The sequence below is a fragment of the Pempheris klunzingeri genome, chromosome 11 (assembly GCF_042242105.1).
Source record: "Pempheris klunzingeri isolate RE-2024b chromosome 11, fPemKlu1.hap1, whole genome shotgun sequence".
Lineage (NCBI taxonomy): Eukaryota > Metazoa > Chordata > Actinopteri > Acropomatiformes > Pempheridae > Pempheris > Pempheris klunzingeri.
The window spans coordinates 20,907,845-20,926,100 of record NC_092022.1 but is presented as its reverse complement, the minus strand read 5'-3'; the positions used below and the strand labels follow the sequence as shown (position 1 = coordinate 20,926,100).

At 43.3% G+C, this 18,256-nt stretch overlaps 1 protein-coding gene across 1 annotated transcript; it reads right to left on the bottom strand.

The window, feature by feature from the left end:
* Positions 1–767: 767 nt before the first annotated feature.
* cd34 (CD34 molecule) lies at positions 768–18,025 on the bottom strand. The gene is made up of 8 exons (XM_070840355.1): positions 17,817–18,025; positions 7,135–7,215; positions 6,755–7,002; positions 6,387–6,464; positions 4,380–4,491; positions 4,154–4,206; positions 3,409–3,561; positions 768–2,613 (listed from the first exon to the last, which is right to left on the bottom strand). Exons 1-8 carry the CDS (start codon positions 17,896–17,898, stop codon positions 2,422–2,424), a joined length of 999 nt encoding a protein of 332 aa, XP_070696456.1. The 5' UTR covers positions 17,899–18,025; the 3' UTR covers positions 768–2,421.
* Between the last annotated feature and the right edge of the window lie 231 nt (positions 18,026–18,256).

Sequence of the window (18,256 nt, the reverse complement as noted above, 5' to 3'; positions counted from 1 at the left end):
ACGATACGTGCAGCATGGTTCACATCCACTAGGATTTACACATTTTAAATTTGCACGGTGCAGCAGTCGGCCAGTCTCAGATTGTAGATGGCCACATTTAACCGATATATTTACGTCTATGGTGTGTGCTTTTTGTCATGGCTTTACGGCTGCGGCATACTGTGACAACAGGACTGTTCTGCAGCACTGCTCAATGGCCTTGAGGAAATATTTTCCTAGCAGGGTGTGGAAGGGGACAGGATGGGATAGGAATTCACATGGGGCTTGATCTTGTGATGAAAGAAGGGCGTGAGCGGATGGGAAATAAACTCGTCACACTTTCACATATGGTGGATGGCAACAGCAAATGAATCAAGAATATATATATATGTGTGAACACGGTGATGGATAGAGAGTCGACCCTGGACTGACATGGCGGGCGCTCATGAACATGTCCAGTGTCGTTTAGTAAAGACAGCTGGTGGATGTTTTCACTGCCCCGCCCGAACTGCGAGAGACAAAACAGTGTGAAGTGATGTCATTACTACCGCTTATGCAAACCAGCTGTGTGACCTTATGGGCTGTGTGGGATTTAAATGCACTGTGTGTTGGAGCCCAGATGTATGCATGTGCGTGCGTGTGTGTAAGTAAGTAAGTGCACATATGTTTCTGTGGTTAAACAACCTCACTGCTCTTCCCACTCACTCCTGTGATTGCTGTGTCTTTTTAACAGAATGACAACATGACAATTCACACAAACATTATCATTTTTCTTTTTGCTTTTTTATTTTTCTTCATGTTAAAAACAAATTAAACTACAGGGTGCTTGTACAATGAAACAGTCACCTTGGAATGTTAGCGACGAAATAATATAAAAGGAGACATCAATGTGAGACATCCCAGTTATATACCAGATTTTTTTTTTTTCTTTCATTTCTCCACTAAAAAGGCATTGCAGTTTCCTTTCGTATTCATTCACATGTATGTCAGTAAGAAGGATTTACACGGCAACATTTTCAAGGTTTGGGGGCATTAGACGCTTCTTTTTAGAAGGATCATCCCTTATGTTATATGACCTGGATCAAAATTTGTAACGATTCCACAGAAGTACATGTTTTAGTACAACATAAGCTATGAAATTAAGGTCTTTGGCACAGAAGGAACATAAAAAGTGTGGGTACACAACATAAAAACAAGACAAGAAAAAGGCACCATATCTATACACACTGCTCAATAGAATACTGATAGTAAAAAGAGCATACACAGTATATTGAAAAGAGAGTAACACTGACAAATGGATGGACAGAGCTGACAGTAAGAGGCTCTGAGTCTTTATGGGTCTCCTGGTCAGACAGTCAGTCTCGTGATTCTCAGCAGTGACTCTGAAGCCACTGTAAAGAGGCCTGTTGGCTTTGTGATTGATTTCACTACAGTTTGCAGTGATGGATTGGAGAAGTCCTCGCGGCCACCGCTCTTCAAGAAAATGGTGTGATTAAAACCTCCTCCCGTCCTCACCGCTGGGAACCGACTGCAACTAGGTGAGCCATCACTTTGCCAACTCATTTTACAAAATTGTATTCACGTGCACATTCAGACTCGCTCACATACTTGATCAAAATCCCTTGCCGTCGACCACGCATACACACAGTTAGCAAGCTTCGGTGCATGTATGGATACACATACAGCCCATGCACAGTACAGATGCCAGTAAACATAACACACACATGCAGGATTTGAAAGCAGCACACACACATTCGCGCATCGACGTGATCAATAAGTAAATCAGACAAACGAGATCAGAGCCCAATGGATTTTCTCTCTGAGAAGTTTGTAAACAGATTTCAGTGTGATTTATTTCCTCTCTGTTTGTCATATCTTTACAATAACCTAAGGAACAATTTCATTATGTACTTGCGTGCTGTATTTACGAGGGTAAATGGTGGGAGCTTTAGAGCTGATGACATGCAGAGGCCCTGCTGTGTGTTGACAGCACGTGGCCGTGACTCCGGGGACTGCAGCCATCATGGGACCCAGTGCTGATTAATGCTTAAATACACTCTCTTCCCACCCAGAACTGCCCATCTCCTGACTCTCGTCTCCAGCCTGACTGCCGTCAACAACCCAGGGACTGAGCCTTCGTCATCATTAACATCATTCATCACCGCCATCTTCGTCATCTTCAGACTAGTTTTCCTGACGTTTATTGAGGCACGTAGCCAAAGGAAGAGGCAGGGGGGACTGTAACAAGAGGAGCGTTGTTGCAGGAGATCGTTCTAGTCCCTGATGTCCGCTTTGCTGTGGACCCTATGTGGTTGGGCAGGAGTGGATTCAGAAAGGGAGGTGAGTTTGCATCTGTGTGTGTGTGTGTGTGTGTTTGTGTGTGTGTGTGGATGGGTGTGTTTAGTGGGGTAGTTCCTGGGCTGCAGTTATTTGAAGACTATTTCACAGCTCGGTGTCTGCTGTCTTGGTGGTGGAGTGGCCGTTGGTGGGAGGAGGAGGCTGGGTCTTGGCTGCCTCAGGGGACTCTCCATTTACGCTGGGTTTCTCCTGGGTTTCTGGAGGGGGGTTGAGGGGGGCCACGGAAACGAGAGTATTCCCCTGGTTCTCCTGATCTACTGGATAGGCCTCCTCTGCCTGCAAGTGCATCACAAATTACACACTCCGTTTTATATCAGTGTAAATCATGCTAACATATCCAGGTAGGCTTAAAAATTAACCATTTGAGTTGAAGATCCTGCACAAAAAGACACATATATACACAGATGCATCCACTAACCTCCACACCCTTCCACTATTACTTATACACACACAAACACATCCTCTAATGTGGTCTCTATCATGTGATACAGCTGCGTCTGGCTAGGAGATGAAACAGTGTGCTTTGCAGATGAATAACGGAGCAGAGAGCAGGGTGTGGGTCTTTGAATAACGCACACTCTCTCTTTCTCTGCATATTCTCTGTGATAGCTGGCCAGCAGCGTCCCCTAATTAAAACATTGGCAGCGACCGATTCCAAAGGAAGAAAATAGTGCTGTTTTGATTTCAGATGCAGTAAACCATGAACCTTGCCAGAGAAATATCAATGCACGATGTTGCTGAATCTATAATCCGAGATGATTGCAGGAAGCCACAAACACATGGTGAAAAAATGTGGCACACACCCACAGGTCAGATGTAATGTCACTCAGATCAGTTTAAAAAATTAAGTAATGACAGAAATTCAGGTGAATTGATTAAAATCACCAAACCAAGCATTATGCTGCGTCTGTAGTGGAAAATGAAAAAAAAGCAATGCAAAGATTTTCAGTTCATGGATTCTGAATGAGGAACCACTGATCACTGTGGAGCCAGCATGAACATGTAAACCACAAAGTAAATAAGTGGCCGACATACAGGGCAGTATATTGTTAAAAAAAAAAAAGTACTCACCAGCCTCACTCCCTTGGTGTCAGTCTTGGCAATGCGTTGGCATTTGAAGTAACCTACAGTGATCGCAAGCGCAGCCAGCAGACCGGTGACCAGTATTCCCACAAACACAGAGGAATTAGATGACGATGGGGTCTCGGCTTTTGTTACACCCAGCTGCAAACAAGTCGAAGAGATGCAGCTGTGGTCAAACGAAGTGTGCGCATCATCAAAATAGAAGGAAAATAGAGGACTGAGAAGAGTCATCCATGGTGTAGGCAGCCAAGTTAAATCCAGTGGATTGTTTTGTTTACAGCACTGCAGTAGCCCAGATTAGGAAAAGATAACAACTTGTTCCAAATCCATACTTCATACAGGAAAAGTGACAAAATGAAGTATAGTCAAATCCAGTAATTGGCTGTTGATGGACCCACAATGCAATGCACAAAGGAAATGGAGCTTCTAACATCTACAAAACTTTTTAATACATTGTAGCTCCAGACGGATTTTAACGAACCAAAAGTATTAAATCTTAAGGAAGAAATGTCCCTTTTTCTTTCTGGAGTTCCGCTGCCAATGATTTTCCAAGGGTGCAGTTTGATCTCCAATGTATTTTATCATTCCCTTTTTGTATAAAATAGTAATTAGTAAAATAGTAAAAGTCATTTCAGCTGCAGACCTTGCATTGAACGACTTTCTTTGAGGGCTTCATGGTTATTTCACCTCCGCACAATCATATTCAAGCTGGGAGCATCTAGTGCTCTCTTACCTTGTCTTTCAAAGCATCACTCTGGAGTGCTTCAACCAAAGTACTCAGCTTAGCTGCAGGGGCAACAGATAATACAGATAAATCAGTACTCAGTACAATTAATCAGGTTTTTGTAGCATTTTGCTGCAAGACAAAAAGACAAGAATGACCTTAACCTGTGTCAGAAAATGAATGAAACAGTGCATGTGCAAGTTATTACAGATTGAAGGATTCCATCAATACCCACCGTCATTACTGGCCATCTGCACTGTGTTGCCATCTTGGTAGATTTCTAGATTACACTTTTCGTTACTGCACCAAGCTGCAGGGTTTTCCTGAATGATACGTTTAGTTTCCTCCTGTAAGGAGAAATATGTATGGCATATAAGTTAAATGTTTAATACAAACATGTGGTAATTCATTATCAATAAACCCGCCGGATTAAGACAGACTCTCCTCAAAGAGTAAAGACATTTAATCTCTTTTGGGTCATCATTGGGACCAACAGTTAAAAGTGTGTTGCTCCATTTTCCCCACTGACCATCAGTGCACGTAGGCCACTGAGTGCGTAATGGAGACAAAATGCTGTTGGCTGGAAAAAATTTCTGACCACACCCTCTTTTTTTCCCCATGTTAACCCTGAACTATGATATCACCTCATTGCACAATTTCAGGCTTTGTGACTTGGGAACACTCTTCATTTTCTGTAATGTGATCCAGACAGCTCTCAGCATTCCCAAAAGGCCTCTGTGAGCAAACCCTGAATCCTCAGTTAGTTGGGATTGGGCCCACAGCTGGACTCTGCTGTAACACCCGGATCACTGAGGAAGGGAGGAGGAAACTCTGAAGGGCTGAACTCTGAACGGCAAAATCACCCCAGTGGAACCTATTCTCCATCTGTTTGTACATCACCATATTATAAATGTTAGCATGCTAGTCTCAGGACTGCATTGTATCATGTGTTGCTTTGTTTGACTTTATGTGGACTACTGTAACCATAGCTGGAGTTCAGATGAGTTACAGAGGATTTAGATTGTAATAAACACATTTTAAAAACATAAATTTGATACTGAAAATGATGTGCGAAGAAGAAGAATAATGTGATGCGATTTTTATTTTGTCATATCAGACACTGCATGTTGTACTGATTGATGACTTGGGGATTTACAAAGGTATTTGACTACCTCTGAGAGTTATTGCTTTATTAAGTTTGTTCCTTTATCAAAGTCTTTCACGCAATTATCCCACTATTGCGACAAACGAGAGACAAACCTTGTCTTTTTTTTTTTTCTCCATGCATTTTGAACCAATCACCAGCTGGCTAAGGCTTCTGGCACTGTAGTCCATGTTTAGTTTCAGGTTAAGTTGCACAGATGACTTCTGCAGATGGTCCTGGCTCTGCAGATGATACAGTAATGACCCAAATAGGGACTAACTAAAATATGCGGACTGGGATCTAACCTGCAGCTTCGGCTCCTGGGCACCTGAACTGACGTACTGTACAATGTAACAATGAGTTCTAATTGAAGAGCTCACGTTTGCTGCTTGGAGGCGTTAACTTACAAACAAATGCACACACAATTAGGATTGGACAGTGAAAGGAAAACTATTCTTATCTACTTCAAATATGATATTGTGGAGTATTCTATAAGGTTGAGACATAGATGTGTTAAAAACCTGAAAAACACCTCTTTGTGTATAAAGGCCATCTGTGATATCAAAAACCCAGAAAATAAGGCCACACCCTTACTATTCCTCCTTTTGTCTTGAGTACCACAGAGCAAGTGAGGAAACATTAGCCTTCCTCTTCATTTGTCTCCTTCCAGGAACACGGTCTGAAGATTTACAACGCCTGAGGAATGCCTGAGAAAAGAGCCGCCTTTATCAGGGCCATATTTCCAACTGTAGCTCTTTAAAACACATTAATCTTCTTCCTCTAAGTGGAGTAAGCCACTTCCTCTGGACCCAAGGTGTAAGGGGCCCGATAAAGGTTGTGGTAAAAGGAACGTGTCACTGTAAGGTAACCAGGCTCAGCTCTCTTGTCTCATTTCACCGTGGTCTTAAATGCTGCATGCTAAAACCTCAGCCGGTGGTAGTGGTATGTTGCCTGCGGTTGGCAGGGAGGAGACGAGGGCTGTTGTTACAAGCTGAATGAAGGTGGTGGCGATGTAGCTTTGGTGGTGGTGGATTGCTTTCTTATGATAATCTTCTACTTTTACTGTCATATTTTGAAGGATAAGAGAGATGCACTCACACAGTCGGCTGTTGTCACCTCCGCCTTGACAGCAGTGCTTTCTGGGATGACGTCCTTTCCAACACACTTCACATCAGGCTGTGGAGACAGTAAGCCAGGTCAGATGGACAAATAAGATCAAGAGAAGAGAGCGCTCTTCGCACATGTGGTTGTAACCACAACCATCAGTCATCTATTGTAAGCACATTTTCCTTCAAAACAAAAGTGGTGTCTTTTACAGAGATGTGTGTTAAAATGTTAAACATGATATTATTGACATGTTCAATCTTTATTTGAGTTATGTGATGATTTTGATGGCAAAACTAACTCCAGTTGCTGAAAAGTCAGAAAGTAGAGAAGCACCATCTGAACATGATACAGGTACTCACCACTACTGCTTTAACAGTGGGGGAGACATCTGGGACCTCAGGGGCCAAAGCATTTGCCTCCTCTTTGATAATGGGAGCAACGGTAGTCCCTGAGGTGCCTGAGGTGTCTCCAGCCTGGTCAGCATCGAGTGCAGGGTCTATAATGGTCACGAATGAGTTATCTTCAGGAGCAGCAGAAGCAGCAGATGCGTCACCAGCAGCAACAGTGGACGCAGAAGCCACAGCTGCCTCAGGAGTGGCGTCTGGAGCTGCAGCAAAGAAAGCATTTGTCATTAAGCAGCACATACTGGATGCGTCATTTGTTATGTCACTGTGGTATGAAGTAAAATGTGCACGTTGAAACTTCTCAAGTCTCATTGCATGTTTGCAGAGGCTCCTACCAGCACTGGCGTCTGCAGCTGGATCAGTGACAGGGGCGTCCGTGGCATCTGTTGATGGATCGTCTTGACACATCACTTCATCTGCAAAGAAGGGACACGAGGTGAGACACGTTGAAAGACAGCAACTTAATGGTGGATATCCTTGGATATATCCTTTACTGCAGGGGTTTCAAAGTCTATCACTGCGCCCCCTTAACATCTAACTCCTATGAATATTCTTTGAACTACAGTTCAAATAACTTGGAGGCTTTGTGAATGTAAAAAGGAAGTATACGTTGCAATGGATGCTCTTAGTTAGCTGTAAGCTACAACTTGTTTGGTTGACAAATTTGTTCACATTTTGGCAAATTGGCAAAATAACAAATATGCTAATTAACTATTAGCATGTAGTCATGGATGTGCACAAACTACTATAGAAATATCACTGCTACTTTGATAGTGGAACAAATGGAAAAACCTGAAGATTCTCAACTTCGGAGATGCTTAATCAGACCCTAACCTTACCCTAACCCCAAATCTCTGCTACACCTAAGCAAAGCCAAACCTAAGCCCTAACCACAACTGTGCGTCAGGAAACAGAGTAGGAAGGAAGGAAACACCATTTGAGAGGGGAACAGAAAAGATGAAATTTCTAGCACACAGTGGAATGTTTGTGTGAATGAGGTCAGGGTAGAGGGTTGGTTTGAACAGCTTGGCCTGGTGAACTAAACCTCGTGCCCAACCCAAAGATGCCAAATCAATTTGGCATGTGTTCTCAAGGGCTCCCACTAATTAGTAGTCACATATGGGCTAATTCTCACTCTCTACAGCCTATGCAAATAAACAGCTCAGTCAAGAGGTTGTGGCCTCCTGACTACACATCCATTCTCTGAAGGAGATCCTGTTTCTGTAATAATCTTGGGGTTAAACTGGGTGGTGCTAATACCTTTCTGACGTGGGAAGGTTAAGAAAAGTAGGAAAGCATTTCCCAAGTTCATGTGAAGTTTTCTAGATAAATGAATGGATGGCTTCCCATGACTGGATTACAAAGGAAAACTGGCCGAGCATCAATATGTGCTTTGGTTCAATAAGGAATCATGCTGCCTATCAAAAACAGAGAGCTATTTTCCAATATAAATCAGGGGCTAACTGCAGCTACAGGAGTAATCCATTTCATTCTACAATATTATTTTTAAACACTCCCCTCTGCAGGGAAGGAAACCAATATAGTGTGCAAACAGTTAAACGTCTAACCAAAACTATGCTGCAATCTGAATGCTGAAAAATGGGTTTGGTTCACCACTACCGTTATTTAGTTAATCGCCAGATACATTAATATAAATGAGGTGAATTTAGATGTTTAGTGTGTGTTTGCAATCCTATAAACATGTGTGACCCAAACATACTCTGGCACAAGCTTTTTGTAGTGATGTTCGATCCCCAAGCAAAAGGTAGTGTCACTTTGTGTTGCTTTTCTCCCAGCTAGCGAGTCGCCATCATGTTAGCATGCGACCAGACGCTGTAATATATGGTTCGCTCCTGCAGCACAGTGGCGACGACTGGCTGAACACTGTCCAAAGCTGGTCATATGCTGCATTTTAACTAGTGCAAGCGGGCATAAATCCTAATGCTCAACTGTGCTATTATAGCCTTCAGCTAATTGCCTCTGGCTAGAGCTGCCATGTTTAATAGAGCAATAATGTGGGACGAAAATGTTTAGCCCCCACACAACTGAATTAACCTACTACCTCAGATTATGCCTCATAGTTATGAATATTTTATTAGTACAGATGGTATCTTTTTCAAAGCACTTCACTGTCCAACCAGTTAAGCACATGCACTGATGCATAAAGCACACATAGATACAGATGCACATGGAAAGTCACACACATACACACCATCTACTCACTTGTTACATGCTGAAACTCTGTGCGCTATGTCAGAAATGTATACACAGTAACGCTACACCAGTGTGGACACAGACACCTTAGACAGCTGTGTGAGAGGTCTCACTGTGCAGGCAGCTCCCCCCCAGCATCAACATGATGCCTTAGGACCTCCAGTCTCAACACAAACATAGAGAAACATACATAACACTCCTACTCCATAAACACAACCCTGGCCTCTCTCCAGAGAGTTTTTAATGGGCTGCGAGAGCACAAGGCCAATGCTGCGGACTGTGTAACCTCTGGGTTCAATCCTGCTCTTCACTACTGAACTACATCAAGTGGATTTCCTGCCCCGGCTGTCCTCCTTAAAAGTTTTCAGCCTGGGTGTTCCAGTCTTTGACGTGGTGTGTAGTGTGTAACCATGCCAGATGTAAAGACCCAAATCATAGGTTAAAGAGAGAGTACGATATGGGCCAAGGATGGTGTGTGACAGTTCAAATGCTGCACTTTATATGCGTGTGGTTTTTTTGCGTGTGGTTTTTCTGTGCTGTGGTTTTTTGCGTGGTCGGACAAACCAACATCAATTACAAGACAGGACAAAGGCAGATGACAAATGACAAATGTAATTGGGTGGATGTCTCAAGTTCTTTGCAGCACCATGCCTGCTTGCATAATTAGCACATTTAGTAGCCCCTGGCAAATGTTTTGGTAAATCTATGAAGATTTACAGAACCACAGCAGTTCTTGTTGACATGCTGCTGGAGTGTGTTGCTGGTCTCTAGGATGACTTTATGCACTTCACTTTGAATGCCAAGGGAATCTAAGAAACTCTTGACATCAGTTACACTGTTAACATTTTAGACATCAGGGGCATAAATAAAGCAATCCTAACTGCTTAGGAGATTGTCAAGAATTTCAAACCTGACTATGGTGGATTATAAGTGGTAAAATTGATTAAGGAAGGTTGTTACTGAATTGACTTGTACACACACTTACTACTTGAATCCACATTGGAAGTAAATCAGACTCCATAGCTGAGATAGACACAAACACTCTTCTGTGGCGCCTGGGCCCAGGCTGGACTGACATGGGACAGTGATGAGATGAGTGCAGAGGTGAGAGCTCCTGGGTTTAGCTCTGTGTTAGGTCACACTTGTCACACTTGTCTAAGGTCTTCAGACTACAGTGGACTCAGACGATAACAAGAAAGAGAGATGATAAGGTGGAGGGGGAGACTGTGTCTCCTTTCACACAGCCTCCTTTTAACGCCCTCCTCACTGAGGAAAAGCCATCCAACCCCCTTATATATATAACAGACACGCCTACATGAGAGTATTGAACTCTGAAATATCACACACTCGTACTTGTACTTCTATCTTTGTGAGGACGCTCATTGGCATAGTGCATTCCTGCCCCTTACCCTAACCTTAACCATCACAACTAAATGAATTACCCTAACCCTTACCTTACCTTAGCCTTAACCTAAATCTGATCTAACCTCAGCCTTAAAACCAAGTCTTAACTCTCAAACGGCCCTTTGAAGGTGTGAGGACTGGAGAAAATATCCTCACTTAGCAAAAATGTCCTCACTTTGCTGGTAAAAATGCATGTTCTGGTCCTCACTATGTAGCAAGTACAAGAACACACACACACACACACACACACACACACACACACACAGAGTACTCATCTTCATATAATTTACTTTAACTTTTGATGTTTGTTGATGTTGGTGTCAGGTCCAATCTTGCATCACACAGCATGATTTCGAGCACTCTACACTCAATAGCTGCTTTCTTTTGTCTGTATTGGTCCGCAGAGATCTAGAGTATGCTTTGGGGTGGCCAGGGATCATGAAAACAAAACTTATTACATCACTATGATTATCTGCTTGTGTTTTTTTTGTTGAGTTGGACTTGTTTTTAAAGATGTTGCCGTGTTCGGGGATCTCAGCAACTACTGTGGTGAGCAGAGTATTATTGTAACTGACAGAACCTACTGTCAGTGCTACAGAAAGATACAAAAGGTTGGAAAGCATGTTTTTTTTTCCTTTCATCCCCCCCTTCTACAAGGATATTTGGCATCAGGCTCGAGCACCTCTTTCTGTCTGTGTGCAATTGGGCCCTGTGGTGATATAGTTAAAGATCAGTGAGCCTACCTTCAGCCAGCGCAGAGGCATCAGCACACTGCACGAGTGGATTGTTAACTGCACACAATGCTCTGCCCGCCTTCAGCTATGTTTCAGTTACAAGCAGCTGCAGCCAAACAGATTGCGTGCGTGAACAGCGCTAACATAGTCAGTCACTCACCATGTCCCTGCCTCACTCATCCGAAATGTAGCTGCCATCTTTTACTCTTCCTGCTCCTCCAGCGCTCGGATTTAGGGTGGGGAAGAGAGAGGAAATTGCAGCAGAAACAAACGCTGTCGCACATTAGGCGTTTGCAGTCAGAGTATGAGCAGGGGACAGCAGCTGCACTGAGTGTCCTCGGGGACCTCTGTCCCTCCCTGCACATGTGTTGTGCTGTCAGAGAGCCGTGAAACTCTCTGACATCACGCAAAAGGGGGAAAAGCTTCAACTCTAAATCTTGGGACTTGCATTTGACCTCCACCCAGACCATAGAGACAACACCTTGGCGGTCACAAGGCGCCACACCCTCCTCTCATCACTTATACATATCTTCTGCTTCCAGATGTCCACAGAAGATCATCAAGTCTCTTCCCATTCCTTTCTTTTCACTCCATACTAGGAGAAGTGTCACTTGACCTTAAGTAAGGAATTCCCTCAATCTCACAGACCTTCAAAGGAATTCTGGGACTATAAAATGCTAATAGAGGCTGGATTTAAGACTACAACATTATTTTCATCATCGTTTATCAGTTTTTTTTTTTAATTAATTGTTTAGTATATGAAGTATCCAAAAACAGGTAATATCTTTACACTGCTTGTCGAAAAGCCAGATGTATTAAATGTATGATAAAAAAGGAAAAAGGAGGAAATCCTCACATTTGAGAGGGTGGAAGCACTTCATGCGTGGCATTTTTGCTTGATTAATAACTTAAACAATTAATTGTATATTGGGCTTACTGTCGATTTGCTTTCTGTTGATCAGTTAATACATTAACAGGGTGCTGTTGTTGCAGCATTAGATGGAACATGATCCTTTGTCAGTGTATAGGCTAGAATAACAGTTCCTGCTGTCATATACACTCTATCCTCTAGGTAATAATGACATCTGTATACCATGAATATTACATTGTCCAACTTTTCAGGCTGTTTGACAAAAATAAATAGAGTACATCACTAAATGTAGCCATGGAAACCAAATGCAGTCCTCTTTACTATTGCTTGCTACTCCAGTGACACTCAGAGAGCAAATAAGCCCCAGGAAGGCACCACTCGGGTTCCCAAACGTGAGAACTATTTTGGTTTCTGCACAGACGGGTGGCAAAAGTTGACTTTTCCATCCTGCCCACGCCCCTGGTGTTTTTAAACAAAACACAAGATAGTTTAAAAAAAAAATTAAAAAGAATTAACTACAGGTTTGTGGAATGTTATCAATGCACATCCTTGGACAGGATGTGGCTGTCACAGCACGCGGCGCGCTGTGACCTCTTCGAACTGCAGAGGTGAACCTGCTGGGGCCTACAGATAACACACACCAGCTCTGGAATACAGACACACACTCCTGGAGTGGGATTACATCCACACTAAATGTTATCATGGGGGTACAGCACAGGGACTGCACTATAGTGGCTTGATGTGATAATTTCATTCAAAATGTTACTTCAAAATTTCTCTGTGCTTCATGTGCACTGACACATGGTTGGTAAAAGCAAAGCTGAGAAAACCCTTGTGAGTGACGAAAGCAAAGAATGAGAAGGGAACATTATCACTGATAGCAGCTACTGGCGACTGCTTTTATTCAACCCCTAATTTACACATTGAAATAGTCTCAGCAGGGCAGTGAAACTTAAAACCTGTGTTTCCAAAACCGTTCATCCATTTTGTTAGTGGATTAGCAACTGGAAACAGCAGCTGCTTCACGAGGCCGGAGGAGCTAGCTGCTCTCCTCTCTGTGTTAGAACCAGCACTGGCCTGCAACAGCAGATGTCCCTGGAATGATTCCAGCTGCTGTTTTTACATGAGACTGTGTGGGGAGAGGTTGTAAAAAGATATCGAAACCTATAGCCCTGAACAATCTGGCTCCGATATGATCGAAGCTAAGGAGCCAACGTGTGAGAGGAAGATTGAGAAATAACAGCAATAATCTGAAGGCCATCCAAGCATGGCTGAACTGTGCAGTTTTGCCTTAAGACAGGAAAGATACTCTTTATACACACACAGACACACACATGCAGTAGAACTGAATAAGGTGTCCAAATACAGGACCTTCAGGAACAGCAAAAGGGCACAGTCTTGTGTTTTCAATTAGGAAGTATAAAGCATGGCTTCAACAACATGCCTTTTACTGAACATTAATTACCAGGAGCAATTATTCTGGCAGTCTAAAGGCTTCAGCCGAGGCTCATTAAGTGCTTTTATTCCCCGGGGTACACAGTATACCCTCCATAAAGACAGCCCTGCCTGGTTATCCCACATGCACTCAATGTGCCGTAAGCATGCATTGGTCTCTGCTGCTGTTCGCCATGACATCACCACAATCTTGGATCAATCAATGTGAGGAGGATCACTGAGCTGTTACAGAAGTGTTGGTTCTGAGCCAGCGTCAAAAGGAGGCAAGGATGACGCAAGAAGCAAAGAGCGCCTCCAAGTTCTTTGCTTTGGAATTCACAGTATAATGTTGGGGCTGCTCATTAGCTCAACGTTGGGGTGATTTCGATCTGAGCATCGATATCTGGAGTTTCTCTGCCTCAGTGGTGCCTGTCCCGCCAAATTTTCAGGGTTGTAAATGAAGGAGAAACCGGAGGAGAGGCCTTTTTTTTTTTTTTTTTCCTCCTTTATGCTGGTAAAACCCAACAGCTGTAAAATTGCAGCAGGGTGCCAGGGGAACAAGGAACAATAAGCTCACCAGAACAGCAGTAATTGGAAAAGGAAGATTTGAATGCTAACACAACGTCTGCTTTTCATTAAGATTGTTTCGCTAGGTAAATATTGTTGCTAGACGATCTATTTCTCCAAGTCAACTCCTTTTCCTGGATGACCATTTAGTTAGTGGCGACAGTGGCTTTGTTTTCGTATCATTAATATGTTGTTTTTGGAAAAGGGTCGCCTTCAAATGAGGATAGTTCAGAGGGAGAAAATACATTTTAAAACGTCCTCCCCTTGTTATGCTGATGTAGGCTAGCAGAGGTAACAGAACGGACACCAATGACAGGCGGTGTTTGTTAGAATATTTGAGTGATTTCAGCTGTAGCCTGACCTGGCTCTCTCACATGCACAAATCACTGAGGCAAATTGGCAGTTTGACAGAACGCAGGCTCCAGGTTTAATTACTATGCGAGCTCACGTGGCTCCTCAGCCATAACTTAGGGCCCAAGTGGACACACACCCTAGCTAGCCTGACATAAGACCACTATCTGCCAAGGCTTATATAAAAGACCCACGCCCTCCAGCAGATGACGTGACTCGAACTTCACCATCACGACTTGGGACTGAAAGAATGCTGGTCAATAGCCGAGGGCCATGAGAAAGAGAGTGGCAATATTCTGCCCATGTTTACGTTGGCAGGGCGAAGCTGCTGTCTGAGATCTTGCGCATTTGTGTGCAGGGAGATATGGATGCTGACTTTTACTCTCTGTGTAGCCTGTGCTGTCCCTTTCAAGGTTTTAATCTTGAGAATTTTTCATATTTTATTTCATACAATTCAGCAGTCTGTGAGTTCTTGCGTCTCACCTCATGTAAATGGCTTGTATCAGTGAAGGCCACTTACATAAAGGCTATCTACTAAGCACTGGTGGCTTTGTAACTGTGCACAAACAAACACATGCACACTGGATTTGGAAGCTCCCAACCACGAGTGAATATCTTTGTTTATTGTGGTAGATTCTAACAGCATATATTATGCGCTGGTATATTATCTCAGCTCATTCTGCTCTGCCTGAGGCCTCAACACAGCAAAAGAAACAGTCATTGTAGATGACAGGCTGAAATGAGCAAGAGAAGATGTTTTCCCCTTTTCCAGCACAGATTTGAAGCTTGGGTTTTCCCCCTAATTCTTGAGAGAGAGACAGCTTATAACATACTCCAAGAGGCGTTGAATGACATCATCCTACACTGCAGTCCGTGCCCATTTCAGTGCTGCATATTTGCATGCCTGCATAACTACTGAATGACAGCCATGGGAAGGGGGAGCATAAACTAAAACTGTTTGCTGAGGAGCTGGGGTGATAGACCTGCTTATATATGACAGGGATGTCTGCTCTGATAAACACAATTAATGACATTCACAAATCAAGTGCATCAAAGGCTCTCATCCTGTCTATCTTGCATCCCACCCTTCATCCACTCATCCTTTCACACATGTTTGCTTTAACCGGCGTTTCTATCCTACAAATTCAATCCAAGAGCTGCAAATGTTAGAACATTTTAGAGTTTTAGATTTGTGCAAAAGAAATTATTTGCAGTTTTCAAGTGACATTAGCTGTAGCCTTCGGTATGCCAGTACAACATATGTTCTGCACAGCAAAAATTGTGATGTCACCTTGTCAATTAGCCCAGTGCTTGAAAATGTTTTTTTCTCCATAAGCAGCAATACAAACTATCTGACTCCATAAATACATTGTCAGGTGAGTGTTTGAGAAGTGAGTTTACTGGTTTCTGTGGTTTCCAATCATCAGCCAGAGACAAACCATTTAATGGGTTCTTCTCTGTTTTGCACAATTACTACAAAGCATGTACTTACAACAGGCCTGGGATCAGCTGATACCAAATCTGGTGTGGTGCTGCTACAAACCTCCTGATACACAACGATTCCACAACAAGACACAAGAACACAGGAGCTGTCCAGTAGAGCATCTATGCATTTCAGAACAGAGTGAGCTGACAAAGTCTTCTTTATGTAGATCAAGACATAAAACATTAAATCTGTCTGCGTCCTTGAGTGAATATTGACGTCATGGGTGCCAGACCTCTGACCCATATATGTGGCCACATAGTCCTATATTGTGGAAGAGCCACCAAGGAGACAGATCATCCGTTGTGACTTGGCTGGTGGTGCAAAATGCCTCAAAATAAAACAGAAATAGCCACACAAGTATGCAGATGATCGACACAGAACTGTATAACTGGCAGGATGTAGGTGCAATTAACCATTGTTGTATATTTAAGTGAGAAGTTTGTTTTTATTTTGGAGCTATTTGTGACCATTCCTCTGCATATTCACACCGCAATGCCAGTTGGACACAGATGTCAACAATGTAGCAGGTCTGTGTGATCTGAGGGCCACTGTTGGATGTGGTGAAGAATGAGGACAGGTCAGCCGACTTGAGCCAACACCCTTGTGATATTCCTAAAATAGAAGTGAGGAACTGTATTCTAAAACCAATAGGTTTGTGCCAATGTATGATCCATATTTCAGCTAATCAAGATCACTGAACTGCGGTTTGCATCGGTAATATGCAAATATGACAAAAGGTGGGATGGGAATGGCTGTATCATAATTAGGAATGAGAACTACAAGCTAATGACAGAGATAACAACATTTTATAATAGCTATCTTTCAACCAACAACAGTAATAAGCAAAAAAAAATGCACGGATGATCATTAGTTGAGTCTTAAAATGTCCCTGTATCGTAGCTTTAATTTCTTGGCGGGGAGTGCCCAGAGTAATTAGGTTTCCATGTAAATCTAATTACCATCTGTCAAGCTGCTGATGCAGATGGTATGTGGTGTGCCATTTATTGTGGAAACTACGAGCATGTTATGCCATCTCATGATCTTTTCCCTTTTAAAGTAAACCCTTAGTTATTTTCATCCGTCTGGGTCACTCCTCCTAGTCTCCCCAAGGTCACTCCAAAACATTTACCGCCCCTGCGCCCATAGATGGGGCCTAATGGTTCTGCAGAAGTCGTTACATTGGACTGAATTAGAAGTAGTCCTGCTTTACAACCAGCCAGGCAGCAACACCATCCAAGCCATACATCACCCTGCAATTAGCATCAGGCTGCAGACTGATTTGGAGTGGACTGCCCAGCGAGTCCACACACATCCACATGGTCGCATGCACACACGTTTAGCGTTCGCAGATCTGCAGGGAACTATTCTCGCTCCCTGTTGAATTCCCTTTGTTATACGTAGCACACATGCAGCTCAAACACACTCATGGGCACATAAAATATCTTAATAACTCAGTGGAGTCACAGTCATGCAACAGATAGCACCAAACTAATCCTAGTGTTAACACAAAAATACAAGTATCTCCTTTGAGGCTGTGTTGTGTGCGCGCTGCTTTAATTCAAACACAAATTAGAAGTACTGCAGGATGTAAAGCATAATTATTCTCATCTGCAACTTTCCACTCCTTAGCAGACTCTTTGTGTCTGTAGACACCCCACTGCTAACCATGCCTCTTGCATCTGCGTGCAACCTCATGGCAGAACACATCAAAGCAAAACCTCCCCCCCCAACTAGTTTGCAAAATGCCACTGTTGATGTAAACACACTGAATGTCGAATTTTGCACAATATAGCGTTAGAAACTCTTGGAAAACAAAAACAGGAAAGGAACAGCGAAAAAGTTCAATTCAACACACAATACTGTGCAGATCGATAACTTTCCAAGGACAGAGAGGAACATGGGAGTGAATCAAAGATGCAAAAAAAGATGCTATGATTAATAAATATGAGAACTCACTGCTGAGCAGCAGAGCGCAGAGCACCAGAAGTCCAGCCATCCTTCTCAAGAGCCCATTCATTCTCCACATGGGCGCAGGCATCCTCTCTGGTCAGACTCAGCAAGCCGGTGGGACTGTGTGTGAGAGTAAAAAAGTGTGGTAAGTGATAATGAGCGAGCGTGTGAGGCCAGGGGGAGCTGGGAGTTTCCTGTGAGGTCTAAGTGAGCGGGACAAGAGAAGCAGGATAAAGCTTGGCTTGTGTTCTGTTGGTCTTTATATGGCCCCACTCCTTTGGCCTCTCTCTCTGCTCTTTCCACACCCCTTTTCTAACTGCCTGCTGTTAACCCGTTTCCCCCAACGCAGCCACCCCTGCCTCCTCCCTTGTCCCTGTGTGTGTGTGTGTGTGTGTGCGCGCATGTACAGCGAGCGCCAGAGTGAGATTTTAGTGGGTGAAATCTGA